The following is a 14,241-nucleotide window of genomic DNA, read 5'->3' as shown; positions in this document are numbered from 1 at the left end:
AAGTAAAAAAGGCAATTAATTAAACTGTATATAGTATGAGCCAATTTTCTGTTTATATATACACAAACACACACAGAGAAAAAAACATCAGAAGGGTATCTGTCAAAACATTAACAGTCAATTTCCCTGGGTGGTGGAATCACATGCAATTTTTCTCTTTTTTCTGGAGTTTTATTTCATTTTCCAGTTATATTTCTATAATAACTATACATTACTTTTGTCATCAAAAAAGTAAACGGAAAATGTTTAGGAATCTAGAATTATAAAGCAGTATTAAAAAAACATGTAGCAGGGACTTCCCTGGTGGTCCAGTGGTTCAGACACCACTCTTCCACTGCAGGGGCTTTACACCAGGTCGGGGAAGGAGGGTCCCACATACCGAGTCATAAGGGCAAAGAAACTGAAGAATCAGAGAGCTGATATGAAACTTCTGGTAGAAAGAACGAAGATGCGGCCAAGCACCCAGCCACCTATGCGCTGACGGAGCAGGAGTGTCGGGAGCCCTCTGTAGCATCAGAACCTCCCCTCTGCCATCAGAAACACACTCTGCCTTCCAGAGATTAAATCTATTTCTCTCATTCAGGGCGAACTCCAGTCCCCCAGCATGAATCTCTCCTCAGCCTGGGGAGACCCCGTTTTAGAATGTTAGGATGAACAGTGCACTCCACTCACAGATGACATCCCTTCACTCACTCATTTATTTCGTACTGACGGTGTGCTGCTCACACTCTCTAATCCAGGCTGAGGCTTACCTCTGGCTTAAGGCTTGCAAAATAAACGTCTTCTTATAAGGAGAAGACACTGCTAGGGGGAGGACTTATTTGCATGAAAGCTACTTGAGTGCATATCAAGAAAAGGAAGGACAGAACAGGTTTGCACAGCCACAAAACCCACCTGCTTCTTGAAATATCCAATTGCATATTCATCTGCGTAGGTGAGGAAATTCAGGATGTCGTGTTTTATGTGGTATTCCTTCAAGTGGTTCATCAGGTGTGTTCCATAGCCCTAAGGGCAAGTCAGTATGCAGACAAATATATTAGGTTCTGGACAAAAGAAAGTCCCACGTTTCACTGAGAAATACTGGCAACTTTAGGAGTATGCATTACCAGTGTCATACCAACACCTTGAGTATTGGTATTGGTTCTTGAGTTTCTGAACTTTGAAAATGAGCCAAAAAATTCAAAATCTTTGGATCAAGATACAATCATCACTTGAAAACACAAGTTTCTGGCTCTTAGAAAAGAATATACCAAAGCTACAAGCTGCTCATTCACACCTAGAGGCTACAGGCTGAATATTAATAAAGAGGTGTCTGGAGTAAATATTGATCATGAATTTCTGCTTATGCTTAGAGTATTTGAGAACCTGAGATCAAAAGAGCAATGAAAATGAGAAGGGCTAACCTTTTCTAGAATATTAACTAATCCAAGTGTTTCCTATATACAACAAATCAGCAATCCTTCCAAAGAATTGTATCATCATACACAAAGGATCTTCAACTTGGTCTTTTCAGACCTTTCCCAGCAAAGTCTGAGGAGCCCCGAAGCTCTGAGTGAGCCAGAGGCATTGTGAAGTAACTAAGAACAGTGACAGCGGACGGGATGGTTGGACAGCATCACCGATTCGATGGACATGAATTTGGGTGACTCTGGGAGATGGTGAGGGACAGGGAGGCCTGGTGTGCTGCAGTCCAGGGGGCCATGAAAAGTTGGATGTGACTTAGCAACTGAACAACAGCAGCGAAAACAGTGAACAATGTTGAATAAATTAATGATTGAAATATGAAAAAAGTAAACAAGTTTTTTGGTGATGGACAAAGCTTAAAGAAAATGCACAGATTTAAAGGGATGGTTTGAGAATCTAATAAAACATGAAAGTAAACCCAGACACGAATACCATTACATCAGTATTTTAGAATTTGACGACACGTTTTTCTAAAGAACTCAAAGAGGCTCACAGCTATGACGTCATGGAACCTCAGAACCACAGGGGAGAAGGGTCTTGGGAAGTCATTTGGCCTAATTCTTCCCCATGTGAAGCTAGGAGTCTCCTGCCATCTACCTAGGGGAGGTCAGCTGCTAGAAAATCCCCAGCTTAGGGTGCTCGCTGAGTCCTTGGGCCAGTTCATCTTCAGCCACTGTTGTGGTTGGGAAGTTCTTTGTAATTTTCACCTGTGATCTGACCCCTTGTTCTTTCTACCTATTCACCTTAGTTCTGCTCCTAGAGTAACAGTGACTCTTCCCTGCTCTTAACAACTCCCCAAACCCTTGAAAATCACCCACGTCCATCCCTGCCTCCCAGGTCCCAGGTCCAGCCTCATCGAGGCTTCAGTCCTGCCTCGTACGCATGACTGGAAGACCCCATCTCAAGTTACTCTATGTTTCAAGGCTTGCTCCTGTGTAACAATACACTTCTAAAGCAAGGATCCCAAGACCAAGCTAATAATATCCAGGGGATGATCTGTCCAATATGTAGGAAAAGAGTACAACCATCTCCCTATCCTGGAAATTATTCTCCCACTGGTATTAACCATAGACATGTTAGCTTTTCCCAAAGATATCACAATACCGACACACTTCAAGTCTGAATATAACTCAGATTAAAGGATGAAGGAAACCTCTCTCAAGGAGAAGAGCGTGAAATAGGGAAAATAAACATATAAAACTCATAATTACAGTATACAACTAGCTGTTCAATACGGCAACAACTAGTCATGTGTAGCTACCGAGCAATGGAAATATGACAAATCCAAATTGAGGTGTGCAAGTATAAAATACACACCACGAAAAAAAACCTCTAACAAAGCTTATTACATATTGAAATGACAGTATTTTGGACACATTCAGTTAAATAGAAAACGTCTGCAAAACAGAAACAGAGACACAGACAGAGAGAACAAATGTACGGACAGCAAGTGGGGAAGGGCGGTGGGATGGACCGGGAGAGTGGGGGTGGGATTTCTGCTTTATATGAAAACGTATTTGTACATGACCTACAACGTTAAATATTATTTTTAAAGAAAAGTGGGGGGAAAAACTGGAGAAAAGGGAAGGATTTGCTACTTCGTGTGCAGAGGAATAGTAATGTCAAGGGATGAGTAAGAAACAAGTCTTCTGATGAAACCTAGATGCGGCTGATGGAAGAGAGATAGGCTTTTGCTGTATACGCCACCTTGTAAGGAGCTAATAGAACTATTAGGATCCTACGGGCTCCTCGTCCATGGGAGCCTCCGGGCAGGAATGCTGGAGTGGGTTGTCATGCCCTTCTCCAGGGGGTCTTCCCGATCCAGGGATCAAACTCGGGTCTCCTGTGCCTCCTGCATTGCAAGCAGATTCTTTACCTCTGAACCTCCAGGGGGTTCCTCTTTGTTGTATTTCCAGCATGCAAATCAATTCCAGGTACCTGGTATATACTCAATAACTATCAGATGATAGTTTTCCCCCGGGAACTTCTAGAACCAATATTCTGCACTTTTTCATCTTACTATATCACTGACATTGTTAATAATAGATTTATCAGAGGACGACATGGTTGGATGGCATCACCAACTCAACGGACATGAGTCTGAGTGAACTCCAGGAGTTGGTGATGGACAGGGAGGCCTGGCGTGCTGCAGTCCATGGGGCTGCAAAGAGTTGGACACGACTGAGCGACTGAACTGAACTGAACAGAACTATACATTTTCTCCCCTTCATCCACAATCCAAGAATTTTACTCAAAAAGAACAATAACGGTTCTGTTGTTAGTAGTGTCTCAAACTATGCATGGATGGTCTTTATCACTGGCCACTGATCCGTCACCTCTCCAAAGAACTTTCAGATTCCAGCTGCTTGTGAGGAGGGGCTGTCTTTCGTCTTGAATCCTGTGTGCCTAGTATTGTAACCAGCAGTCGTAGAAGAGCAAATACCTGCCTGCTTGTTTAAAGAAGCAGTAAGAGTCAAGCCATTATATGCAGAAAGGCTTGGATTTTCACCCCAGCACCGTCTCCCTTCTCTGCATGCCTTTATTTTCAACTGTCGTGGGATTCCCTGATAGCTCAGTTGGTAAAGAATCCAATGCAATGGATCCAATCCAATCCAATCCTCCTGCAAGGCAATGGATCCGATCCGATCCAATCCAATCCAATCCAATCCTCCTGCAATGCAGGAGACCCCAGTTCGATTCCTGGATCGGGAAGATCATCTAGAGAAGGGATAGGCTACTGCTCCAGTGTTCTTGGTTTTCCCTCGTGGCTCAGCTGATAAAGAATCTTCCTGCAGTGTAGGAGACCTGGGTTCAATCCCTGGGTTGGGAAGATCCCCCGGAGAAGGGAAAGGCTACCCTCTCCAGGATTCTGTCCTGGAGAATTCCACTGACTGTATAGTCCATGGGGTTGCAGAGTCAGACATGACTGAGCAACTTTCACTTCACTTCACCTGTCACCAAAAGGGTTCCTTTCCAAATCCACCTGGTAACTTCAGTGTTTCTTCAAATACTTATTATGGTTAAAAAAGTATCAGCCCCGTAACTTTAAAGTTGCATATAATGTCAAAACCAAACAGTTAGATAATCTATTTTAAAACCAGGTTAGGAGCTTTAAGTAAATTCTCAAATGGTATCTTGTATGTGTTCTGAGCAAGATAAATTCACACAAAAATCTTATTTGAAGCATTACAGGAATTTATATATAAGCTTAAGTCTCCAAAATGAGTGGATGAAAATTTTAAAGTACCATTTAGCCCAGATTTTTAATACCTCAAATCAAAATTGTAAACCTCTGCTTACGACCTTGCTGTTTTCACAAATAAGTACTAGCAGCATTGGCTTCCACAGATTCATCCACTCTATCTAGTTTGTAAAGATTAATCTTCATTTGCTAAAACTACTTTCAAGATTTCCCTGGTGGCTCAGATGGTAAAGCATCTTGCTTACAATGCGGGAGACCTGGGTTTGATCCCTGAGTCCAGAAGATCCTCTGGAGAAGGAAATGGCACCCCACTCCAGTACTCTTGCCTGGAAAATCCCATGGAGGGAGGAGCCTGGTGGGCTACAGCCCACAGGGTCGCAAAGAGTAGGGCATGACTGAGGCGCTTCACTTCACTTCACTTCACTTTCAAGTCACTTACAAAAAATGGCTTTTCTTTTCATTTTTCCTGCTCAGTTTGCGATATTTGGCCACCTTCCTTCAAGTCTTTAGAAAATTACATGGTTTGAGGGAAAAAAACACACACTGCCCTTCTGGGAAGCAGTAAGACAAAGCACCCAATTCATATTCAACACCTTTAGCTTCCCTCTGGACCCAAGAGTGTCCAAGGAAACCTTGGCCAACCTTTCCAAACAAGCTGCTTGGTGCAGCTTTCTGTGCAAACAAATATTATGCAATCTTCTGAAATTATAAACCAAGGGCATATTTTCAAGTTCCTCTCCCTACGAAAAGCCCAACCAAATTTTCTTTTTAAGCGAGTTCCTAAACGCTGGACCCCTGGAATTGTTTCTCGGTTGGCTATGGGGAAGTGAACCTGTGACAAGCACAGCGGCCGCACCAACTGAAGACACACCGCCAAAGCGCCCTAACACGGGGCAGAGGTCAGCCCCGCCAGAAGGGCGAATGTGGCCCTGCTGCATTTTGTCTGCCCTTGGACGCCTCGCGTGCTGAGTCCACGTCAAAAGCCCCATCTGAGCCTCTGAGGGGAGGCCACAGCCGCTGTAACCGACACGGTGCCTGTGACGCGGAGGAGAGCTGTTAATGCAGCCAAAGCGCCCTCGGCGCTGCTGCAGCCCCGGCCAAGCACGGCTCCTTCCAGGGACCCTCCGTCTTCGGTTTCTGCATCTGGCACTGCTTCATGGTAACTGAAGAAGGCAACAGTGTCCTTAGCCCAGAGAGCCCGCGTCCAGAGCGAGACAGGTGCAGCGTGTAACGCTGTGGATTTCAGAGACTCACACAAACCAAAGATGCAAACGGTCTCCGTAATGCTTGGACAGCGAGTGCCGCGGCAGTGGCGGCACCTTCGATACACTGGGTAAATAAGAAGTGTGTTTTCAGAGCTACTTTTCACATCTTCAACGCAGCTGACAGAACGTTTAAACTCACATATGTGCTGACGTGCGCACATGTTATAGATCACTGGGCAGCGCTGCCTTAGACGCCAGTAATTTATCTCAGTAGCTTCTGAATCCTGAACTTCTTATCTTTCCACCAATTGCCATATTTTTGCCTGACTTTGGGACTCCCCAAGTACCAAATGAATAACACTCTGAAGACACGTTTCTGGTTCCGCTTTCATAAAAGCAACTGAGTAGGTTACAACGTCATCTATATCTTCCTGCCAACGAGGAGTCTGGTCTCTTCCAGGAAGATGGCAAAGCCAAGCACTGTCTGCACGAGTCCGGTTCCTGGGGAGGGACTTGTGCCAAGGACAGCTGGGAAGGCGGGTCAGAGTCACACACTCACAGACCAGACTCACACTCACACAGGTCAGACTCACACTCACACAGGTCAGACTCACACACACTCACAGACCAGACTCACACTCACACAGATCAGACTGTCACACACACACAGATCAGAATCACACACACTCACAGATCCATCTCTCACACAGATCCATCTCTCACACACACACAGATCCGCCTCTCACACTCACACAGATCAGACTGTCACACACACACAGATCAGAATCACACACACTCACAGATGCGTCTCTCACACTCACACAGATCCGTCATTCACGCACACACACACATCAGAATCACACACAGATCAGACTCTCACACTCAGATCCATCTCTCACACACACACAGACCAGACTCTCACACACTCACAGATCAGACTCACACTCACACAGATCCGTCTCTCACACTCACACAGATCAGACTCTCACTCACACAGGTCCATCTCTCACACTCACACATCAGAATCACACACACAGATCAGACTCACACTGAGATCCATCTCTCACACACACAATCAGACTCTCACACGCTCACAGATCAGACTCTCACACTCACACAGATCCGTCTCTCACACTCACACAGATCTGTCTCACACACACTCACAGATCAGTCTCTCACACTCACACAAATCAGTCTCTCACACTCACACGAATCAGTCTCTCACACTCACACAAATCAGCCTCACACAATCACAGATCAGTCTCTCACACACATTACAGATCAGTGTCTCACACTCACACAGATCCGTCTCTCACACTCACACAGATCCGCCTCTCACTCACACAGATCCATCTCTCACACTCACACAGATCCGTCTCTCACACACTCACACAAATCAGTCTCTCACACAATCACACAGATCCGCCTCTCACACACTCACACAGATCAGAATCACACACACACTCACACAGTCGCTCACATACTCACACTCCCCAAAAGACCACGTTCCAAACCTTGCCTGAGTATTTCTGAAACTCAGTCATATATTTATTCAAATTTTTCGTGAATTCCCCAACAGCATTTCTTTAGTCCTTGCCCTCCAACTTCAGGCACAAGGTCATAAGGAATCTTCCTGAGGTCTGAGCCACCTCAGTCCTCTCCCTAACCTACACAGCACCCCACCCCTTCTGGTGGTGCCACGTGCCCAGGCGTGTGTGGACACGTCTGCATATGGAAATCGCCGGCGCCACCGAGAGCGTTCTCAGACACCTCCTCACAAGCCACAAACAAACCCTGACCTGCTCCTGGGGCGTCCTGGTGTTCCTGGCTGGCCCCAGCCCCGAGGTCCAGCAAAGCCCAGTGGAGCCTGACTGTGGGTATGTGGAAGCGGGTGCCCTCCACACACACACACACACACACACACACACACTCACACACACACACTCATACACACTCGCAAAGAGAGGATGCTCCTCAGAGAGTCCAGGACTCTGGACGTGAAGACCCTGCCATGCTCTGCGGCTTCTGCACCACATCCTGCATTTCTTCTGAGACCCTGCGTGAGCCTTACCTTGACTTGTTCGTTAGAGGTTACAGCGCAGAAAACAATCTCTGTGAAGCCCTGGGACGGGAACATCCGGAAGCAGATACCGCCAATGACACGGCCATCTTTGATTAAAGCAAGGGTTTTGTGTTTCCTGGAAGAATAAGATTGCATCGCTGTTTTACCTCCTGTTTGGGGTGTCCCTCACTAACCAGTCAGGAAAACTGGAAGGGAGGGGGGTTCTTTCTTGATTTTTCCGTGGAAACCCCTCTAGTGGATTCTCTAAGTGGAACATTCTAAGTGGATGTCTTAGAGCGAGCGTGCCTCCTGAGACGTCCCCAGAGTGTCCATGAGGACAAGCGCCAGCCACCTGAGGGGGTCTTAGCCCCCAGACGAAGAGCAGCGCCTATGGACAGGTGCTGAACAGGGTCACGTCCAATGCCCGTGAGCCCAGGGGGAGCAAAAGCCAGGGACATGGGCTCACGTTTCTGAAGAGTTCACTCTCACTCAGAAATACCACAGAAGTTATAAGGAAACGAAAACACAATCCACCTGCACGATTTGCTAAAACCTGCCTTCCAGAATCCCATCAGGCCTTCTGCCTAAAACGTCACTCTGAACAGTCACGGGCATGGGTCACAGTCCACACAGGCGACTGGGCTCTATATGTTAAAATACATTCAATTATGGAAGCTTCCTTTCCTGTCTTTTCCTTTTCTTTAATGCAATGGATGATCAAAGTTAACCTAACACCACAATAATCTTGCCAGGGCTTACAGACTCAGGCAAGAATTGAAACTACTTAAGATGCCAAAATCAGAATATTTGACTATGAGAAAATTGGGACATCCTCTTAATGTTTATATATTCCTTCACTGATGCAATGAATGAAGCACAGGATGGTCACCGGCAGCTTAAAATATAAAGCCTCATTAACAAAAAATTGATCAGCTGCTGGAAAACTAATCTGAACGCCTGTGGCCATGGCCATGCTTGTGACATCACTCTGTCTGCACAGTTGACAAGCAGCAGCAGGACTTGGTGGGTGACTGTGACTGACTTTCACTACCCGAGCGGTTCCTCTTTCATTTAAAAAGGAGAGTGAAGCCCCTGATGGTCCAGTGAAGACCTAACCTTTCAACACAGAGGGTGGGATCAAACCCCTATTTGATTCCTGACCAGGGAGCTGAGATTACATGTGCCTCAGGGTGAAAAAACAAAAACATAAGACAGAAACAATATTGCAACAAATTCAAAAGAGACTTTAAAAATGGTCCACATCAAAAAAAAATCTTGAAGGCTGGTTCATGTTGATGTTTGGTAGAAACCGACACAATTCTGTAAAGCAATTATCCTTCAATTAAAAATAAATAATTTCTTTAAGTAAAAAAAAAAAAAAAAAAAAAGAATGCATTTTACAAAATAAATCAGGAAAGTGGAAACCAGAGCGGGGCGCGACTCACGGGTCGAAGACGAGCCGGGTGATATACTCCTTGGGCATACGGGGCAGCTGGTGAGAGAACACGTTCTGCAGCCCCACCAGCCACATGAGCACCTTCTTGTTGGGCTTCTGGCTCAGGGAGTTGCCCACCACGTGGAACTCGATCACACCCCTCCGCTCCTCAAGCCTGGCCGCCTCGTCCCTGGCCGAGTGTGCCGACAGAAAGTTGGTCTGGGAGCAGGAGACAGGAGGTTACACAGAGCCCCTTTCTAAGACGGAAGGGGCAGTTCACGGCAGCGCCTCTCCTCCGTGTGCTAGGAAGATATGTATTCGTGGGTTTCGGGGTCCCAACCAATAACACATAAGCCATGAAAAGACAGCTAGGTAGAGCATTCTGCCAGACCAGAGCCTCCCACGTGTCCATGGAGACTTGGTACAGACCAGGAGTCACCACACTTTCTCTGAAGGGCCAAAGAGCTCATGTTTGGATCTGCAAGTCAGGAGGCCTCTGCGGCAGCTCCAGACACTGCGGCGGGGTGAATGTGGCTGGGACCACGCCGTGGGAAGAACACGCCGGGACCACGTGGACACCGGGGCAGGGAGAACGCGCCAGGACCACGTGGATACCGCAGCGGGGAGAATGCCCGGACATGTGTGGTTAGGGCAGAGCGCCCGAGGACTTGATTTAATGGGGGAGGCAGCCTCCGTCTGTCCTGTGCGCTACAGCCTGCCAGTCCTTGGTTTTGGGAATCCCGTCTGGCTGAGCACCCTTGGGATCCCAGACCCCAAATTCTCCCTGCAGGCCCACGAGTGGCAGTCACGTCTATACTACCAGCACCTCTTTTTGGGAGAAAGAGAGGCTTCTTTGAAAGGAGTCATGTTGACCACTCTCCACCCAGCTGGCAGTACAACCTCCTACCAACACCTGCGCCCCATCCTATCTAACCCATGCAGTCGGGTGCAGGTCAGAGTTCAACAAACAGACCTCCAAGGCAGAAGGGCCAGCTGCTGGCACATGCCCGCTGCACTGGTCTGTGGCTGATGCTGGAGGCCCATCTGCCACTGTGGGCAACACATTTAACGACCGTCTCATAAAATTCCTGAAAATTTAACAGTTGCCTTGTGCATACCAGTACAAGGCAACTTCAAGAGACTACTAAATCCACCCAACAAATCCTGAAATGTGTGACTATATCTACACTTCACAGCTGAAACAAACTGAGCAAAACTATTCTGTGAAGTCACCAAATCCCCGACAGACATGCACACACAGAGTCCCAAGGACTGGCTATCTAAAAGGAAATGGGAAGAACAATTTTACAAGGAGATCGTCTCTTCACAGCATTCCAATCCTGTGAATTATCCTCAACTGCACAAAACAAATCTCTAAGGAAACATGACAAATTAAACATGGACACCTTCACCCAGCAGAGCCATTCTAAAAAATATTTTTACAGATGTTTTGAAAAATCATCTCATTTCTTCATTTCTTGGAAGCTGTCAGAAACTTCTAAAACTGCTTTGCCCCCGGATATGACAGGAGAAGACAGCAGTTCTTTTGCCAAAGGCTTTACTTGAATCTAATCATGAGTAAGCAGACGCCAAAGCAGGACTCCACAACAATGGTGCTGCCACAAAAGGCCAGAAGGGGGCTGGGAAACTGTTCTAGAATAAACTAAATAGATTAAAGAGGTGAAGAGATCAGAATTGAATGCAATGTGTACCCCAGCTGATTCTCTAACAACAGGAATAGATACTATAAAAACAGGATACATGGGGAATCTGGATATGGGCTGTACATGAGGCCAAGAGTAATATAACTCTAAGCAAACTTCGACAAAGGGCCAGGTGACAAATATCTTAGGCTTTGGGGACATACTTCAGTAAACCTGCCTATCCACACATCAGATAATATTGCAATCCAGCTAAATTTTCTGGTAGTGGTAACTACACTGTGGGAATGCAAATGAATAGTCTCAGTCTTCAGAGACACATGCAAACAGAGTTAGGGGCGAAGCTGTTACATCTGTATCTAATTCTGAAATGGTTCCACACGGCTTACAGGAGAGGGAGACAGAGGGATAGTGAACGTGGCATGCAAGCTATTTGTGAGTCTAAATAAAGAGCCTCCGGATCTTTATCACGGAATTTTTGCAACATTTATGAGGGTTTAAATTTTTCAAGATAAAAAGTTGAAGCAGGAGGAATGCCTTCAACGGTGGGGATTATGTTTCCCCACGACACGGCCGTCATCAGCAGAATTAACCTCTCGTCAGCCTGCCTGCCGCTCAACCCTGAGCATCAGACAACATGCAAACGGGGGCACAGCTCCCCCGGCAACTCCACCCCGTCCCCAACAGCGCGAGCGGCTGCAGAGCGGATGGGGTCCACCTGTGGGCGGCTTGCACTCCCCCTGCTGACCTCTGGCCCAAGCATCGCGGTGGGGTCTGTGATGGTGGACATGACCTCGTGGATTAACTCCAGTGGGATATCACCCATCACCCGGGGCTTCTTGGTCTCTTCCAAAACATGAGAGTCGTTCATTTTCCTCTTTTCTCCTTGATGATCAAAACAAAAGGGCAAACGATGGGTTATTTCAAACACAAAGCACGTGCCAACTAATCCAACTGATTTTCTAATATCACTGAAAGGTGTGGACATCAACCTTCCCTGTACCAGGGAGAAGCAGTGCAGCAGAAGGCGGGAGGGAGGAGGTAACTCTTTTCGCAGTAACTGCCCACCATTCTTTTTTTTTCTATTTTATTTATTTATTGGCTGGGCAGCATGTGGGATTTCCTTGAGCAGGGACTGAATCTCTGCCCCCTGCACTGGGACACAGAGTCTTAACTGCTGGCCCACCAGGGAGCCCCCCAAGTGCCCACCATTCTGAAGAGCATTTGCTCTCTAAGCTAAGGTTTTAACTTGACATGAGTTACTAAGGCGCCGCCTCTTCATGTGCACACCGAGGGTGAGTCTGATTGTCACTGGTTGTTAATCTCCATGTTGGAGATTAATTGTCCCTTTGTGGTCAGAAGAATATGGTCCTTATGATGACAAAGGCCAAAACTGCTTGAAACTTGAGTTATGACCTAAAACTTGACCAACTGTTTGTAAACTAAGCATCTTCTTGAGACAACATGTATTTCCTGATTTTCAGAGCTCTCTCTGTGTCGATCGTGTCTGTGGGGCTTCTGTCCTTCCTGGTAGTTTTGTTTGTTTGATCTATGAATTTGATGAATTAATCAGATGTTTCTTCAAGTGTTCAACTTCTGGTTGATTTGATCATTTCTCCTTGTAGTTCTGTTAAGTCTTTCTTTCATATATATTTGCGTGGATGTATGTATATATACATCTGTGAATGTATGTTATATTTGTGTGTGTATGTCTACATATACTGGAAATACACTCATGAACTGTTTCACTTTGCTGGTGAATTTAATTTTTGTCATTATAAAATGACCCTCATGATCTCTCATAATCCTTTTTTGCCTTAAAATGATGCCTCACAAAGTGAGCAAGGCCCCTGGCCTTGAAAGGAGGTACATTCATTCCCAGGATGTCACAATATATCACAAGTTGGAACAGGCCAGGCAAAAGCAGGGAGAACTCTCTCCCACTCGACTCCTTAGACTACATGGCCGCTTTCTGTCCTACTAACATGATGTTTGGTTTTTTTCTTTTTTTTTCCTTCTGTCATAATTTATTTTACAATTAAATTTTTAAATACTCAAATCTCATTTATTCCTCTGTTGTGGATTCCAGTAAGCAGGCTCCATACAACATTCACTCCATCTTGAGCTAAACAGCAGCGGAGCAATGGCAAGCATCTTATCCATACAAGATGCTTTTCCAAATATGAGGCTACTTACTAACACAACTTTTGTTGAGTTTGTGTTTTTATAACTTTTTAGTTGTTATTATTGGAGGTGAGTGAGAATATTTTCCTTCATTTGACCAACTCTTCAAATCCCACAATTCCACAAGAATAATGGTGTGAACTATTTATTTTGGAGCTGAGATTTATACCCAATATGCCCCAAACTTGATAGCCTGCTGAGTGCTGCAATAAGAAAGCACCAAGGGCTATATCCGAGTTCAACGGCAGAGTTTCTAGAATGATCAGTAACGTCCCCCTTGGAAGTGGCCCCGGTGCTGCACGCTTAGTCCTTCACAGAAAACCCTGTTCTCTCCCCATTTCATGACACTTCTCTGTCAAACTTTGCTTGTGCCAAGATGTGTCTGATGTCACGGCTGTGGACACAAATGCAGCCTTCGGAACATTCTGTAACTGTGAAACGCCTCTAGCATTAAGAGATTTTTTTGCCCACATGGCAGATTACGTTCATGGCCAAATTCCTTCCCCTCCTGTCTCCAGCTTCTGCCATATGATTCTGCGGCTCTTCCTACAAAAGGCGTCAAGGCCATCTCCTCACCCCTTGACTCTGAGTCTGACCCTGCGACTCGCTTCCGACGACAGACTAAGGCAGGCGGCATGGTGTGCCAGCTACAAGCTAAGCTGCAGGAACCCGCTTCTTCCTGCTCTCTGGTGCTTCTGCCATCATCAAAAGGCCGTATTCTGCCCCAAGGAAAGGAAAAGACACCCAGTGGTCCTCAAAGGAGGGCAAGAATTATGCAAGCACGGCCTGTCGGAGACGAGCCGTATCAGCCACCTCCTAGGCAGCACACAGAATGAGTGAGCTGTGATGATAAAGGATCACAGTTTGAGACTCTGCATTTCGAGTTGGTTTGTTACACAGCAATAACCAATGCAGCTCAGAGGGAGTTCCAGCCATTAGATCCCTGACACACACAGAGCACAGGTGACCTAAGGCTCCCTTTGGCACTCCTCAGATAACGGAGCTTCTCAGGCGAATCACAGCCCTTG

General features: G+C 46.1%; 1 protein-coding gene across 6 annotated transcripts in view; it reads right to left on the bottom strand.

The window, feature by feature from the left end:
- KAT2B (lysine acetyltransferase 2B) overlaps positions 1-14,241 on the bottom strand; it is a 97,531-nt gene that overhangs the window by 16,035 nt on the left and 67,255 nt on the right. For all 6 annotated transcript variants that reach the window (XM_044948745.2, XM_044923953.2, XM_025294276.2 and 3 more), the window contains exons 9-12: positions 11,778-11,914; positions 9,379-9,587; positions 7,943-8,069; positions 895-1,005 (exon numbers count right to left, since the gene is read on the bottom strand). In XM_044948745.2, coding sequence (XP_044804680.1) covers positions 895-1,005; positions 7,943-8,069; positions 9,379-9,587; positions 11,778-11,914 — 584 coding nt within the window. The remainder of the gene's footprint in view (positions 1-894; positions 1,006-7,942; positions 8,070-9,378; positions 9,588-11,777; positions 11,915-14,241) is intronic.

Source organism: Bubalus bubalis, chromosome 1 (assembly GCF_019923935.1).
Source record: "Bubalus bubalis isolate 160015118507 breed Murrah chromosome 1, NDDB_SH_1, whole genome shotgun sequence".
Classification (NCBI taxonomy): Eukaryota; Metazoa; Chordata; class Mammalia; order Artiodactyla; family Bovidae; genus Bubalus; species Bubalus bubalis.
The sequence above is the reverse complement of the archived record's forward strand: the minus strand, read 5'-3'. Positions and strand labels throughout refer to the sequence as shown.